This window comes from Octopus bimaculoides, chromosome 8 (genome assembly GCF_001194135.2).
Source record: "Octopus bimaculoides isolate UCB-OBI-ISO-001 chromosome 8, ASM119413v2, whole genome shotgun sequence".
Classification (NCBI taxonomy): Eukaryota; Metazoa; Mollusca; class Cephalopoda; order Octopoda; family Octopodidae; genus Octopus; species Octopus bimaculoides.
In genome coordinates, this window is record NC_068988.1 from 1,930,920 (window position 1) to 1,932,832 (window position 1,913).

At 37.5% G+C, this 1,913-nt stretch overlaps 1 protein-coding gene across 1 annotated transcript in view; it reads left to right on the forward strand.

Moving 5' to 3' along the window:
* LOC106878296 (chitotriosidase-1) overlaps positions 1-1,913 on the forward strand; it is a 38,775-nt gene that overhangs the window by 21,736 nt on the left and 15,126 nt on the right. The window contains exon 6 of the mRNA XM_052969891.1: positions 1,068-1,198. Within this exon, the coding sequence (XP_052825851.1) occupies positions 1,068-1,198 (131 nt within the window). The remainder of the gene's footprint in view (positions 1-1,067; positions 1,199-1,913) is intronic.

The window sequence follows — 1,913 nt, forward strand, 5'->3', positions numbered from 1 at the left end:
AGTAAATCAAAATTCCATAAATACTATCTGTAATTCTGTATTGACTCGAATGGAGAAAAAATGTGTCGCTAAAGAAGGACTCCAGTTTGAACAATTCCCATGGTGTTTCATATTTAGATGCTTTTATTAAATTCATTCAGTTGTTAAACATAAATAAATCTTGGAATTAAACGGTTTTGATTTACTGTCAGGTGACTTTTGGCCAACCCTGTATATAACAATTATTATCAATAATTGGCAGAAATATAAAAGTGACATAAATGTCGAGAGTTTGGTGCTTTAACACTTACCAAACTGACTGCCGAACTCAGACTGTTTTCCCACCGGATTTTTCCATCGTAGAATTTGATTTCAACTCTGTACAGTTATAAAGAAGTAGAACAAGAATAAATATTCGTTAGATAGACAATGCTACCACCTCTTATTGGCTCTTGAAAACTTGAATGAAGGATTAGCAATACTATAATTTCAGTCTTCTTCATAAAGCCCAGCGCAACAAAATTGTTCTTGCAATATATTCTTGCAATATGTTTTGTCCACGAATAGATTTGAACACCGCACTACAAGTTTATTAATTGCAAAGTGTGTCCAAAATGAAAAGGATTAAAATTTCCTTTGTATCCATTATAACCAGGAGAAGAAGAATCGGCTGCTGTTGCAAATGTGTGGTTCTCTTTGTACTATTATTGATTGTGTCTGGCTTTGCGAGAGAACCTTCCGAGACCGACTTAATCTGACAATTGTCCTTCGTGATGTTGTTCTTGTATTGAAAGGATCCAACGTTGATAGATTTCGAGCTGCCGGGATAATATTTCATTCAATTGAAAGGCAGCGAACTGGCAGAATCGTTAGCGTGTGCCGGTCAAAATGGTTTGCAGCATTTCGTCCGGCTTTATGTTCTGGGTCCAAACTCCGCTGAAGTCGACTTTGCTTTTCATCCTTTCAAGATCGATAAAATAAATACCAGTTGAGCATTGAGGTCGATGAAATCGACTTACCCCTCTCCTGAAATTGCTGGCTCTGTGCCAAAATTTAAAACCAAAATTTCAATCAACTGCTTCTGTTTTTCAGTTACGTTGATTATATGCTGTTGATGACGTATAACTATCACGGCCAATGGGAAGAAGTGACTGGACATCACAGCGGAATTTTTAAACATTGGAAAGACGGATCTGGAGAGAAGAGTGAACTAAATGCGGTAAATGACTCCTAACTGTTTATTTGATTACTGTAGTAAAACCATCAAACACAGAGATGCTATTACTGTAGTCTTTATAGGATAAAGTAATGAAGAACAGACATTATTACTGTAGCCTGTACAGGATAAAAACAATCAAGAATAGAGATATTATTTGACTAATAAGTCACTAAGACATCAAAGATATTTTCGAAAGTTAAACAAGGATTTCTGCCAATAACAAGGGAAATAGAATTGTTAAATAGAATAGTTTGTGTCGCGAAACAGGGACAAGACTTCTATTCCTGTCTCAAGCCATTTCACTTTACGGGGAAAATCCATTGACGCTCCACATTCCCATCTTTTCGTTAGAGGATATTTTCTGATTATTCAACAGAAACCAATAGTATTGGTTTCCAATTTTGGCACAAGGCCAGCAATTTCAGGGGAGGTGGGTAAGTCAATTACATCAACCCCAGTGCATGACTGGTACTTATTGTACCGACCCGAAAAGGATGAAAGGTAAGGTCGACTTCGGCGGAATGTGAACTCAAACCGTACACACGGACGAAACGCCGCTAAGCGTGTCGTCCGGCGTGCTAACAGTTCTGCCAGCTTACCACCTTAAAGATACCGATAATACTCATTTCTAACTTTGTCACAAAATTCCTTATTGCCAAAGAAGAAGGCAATATGTCGCTTAAATAGAGCCCAAAGAAGAAGGCAATATGTCGCT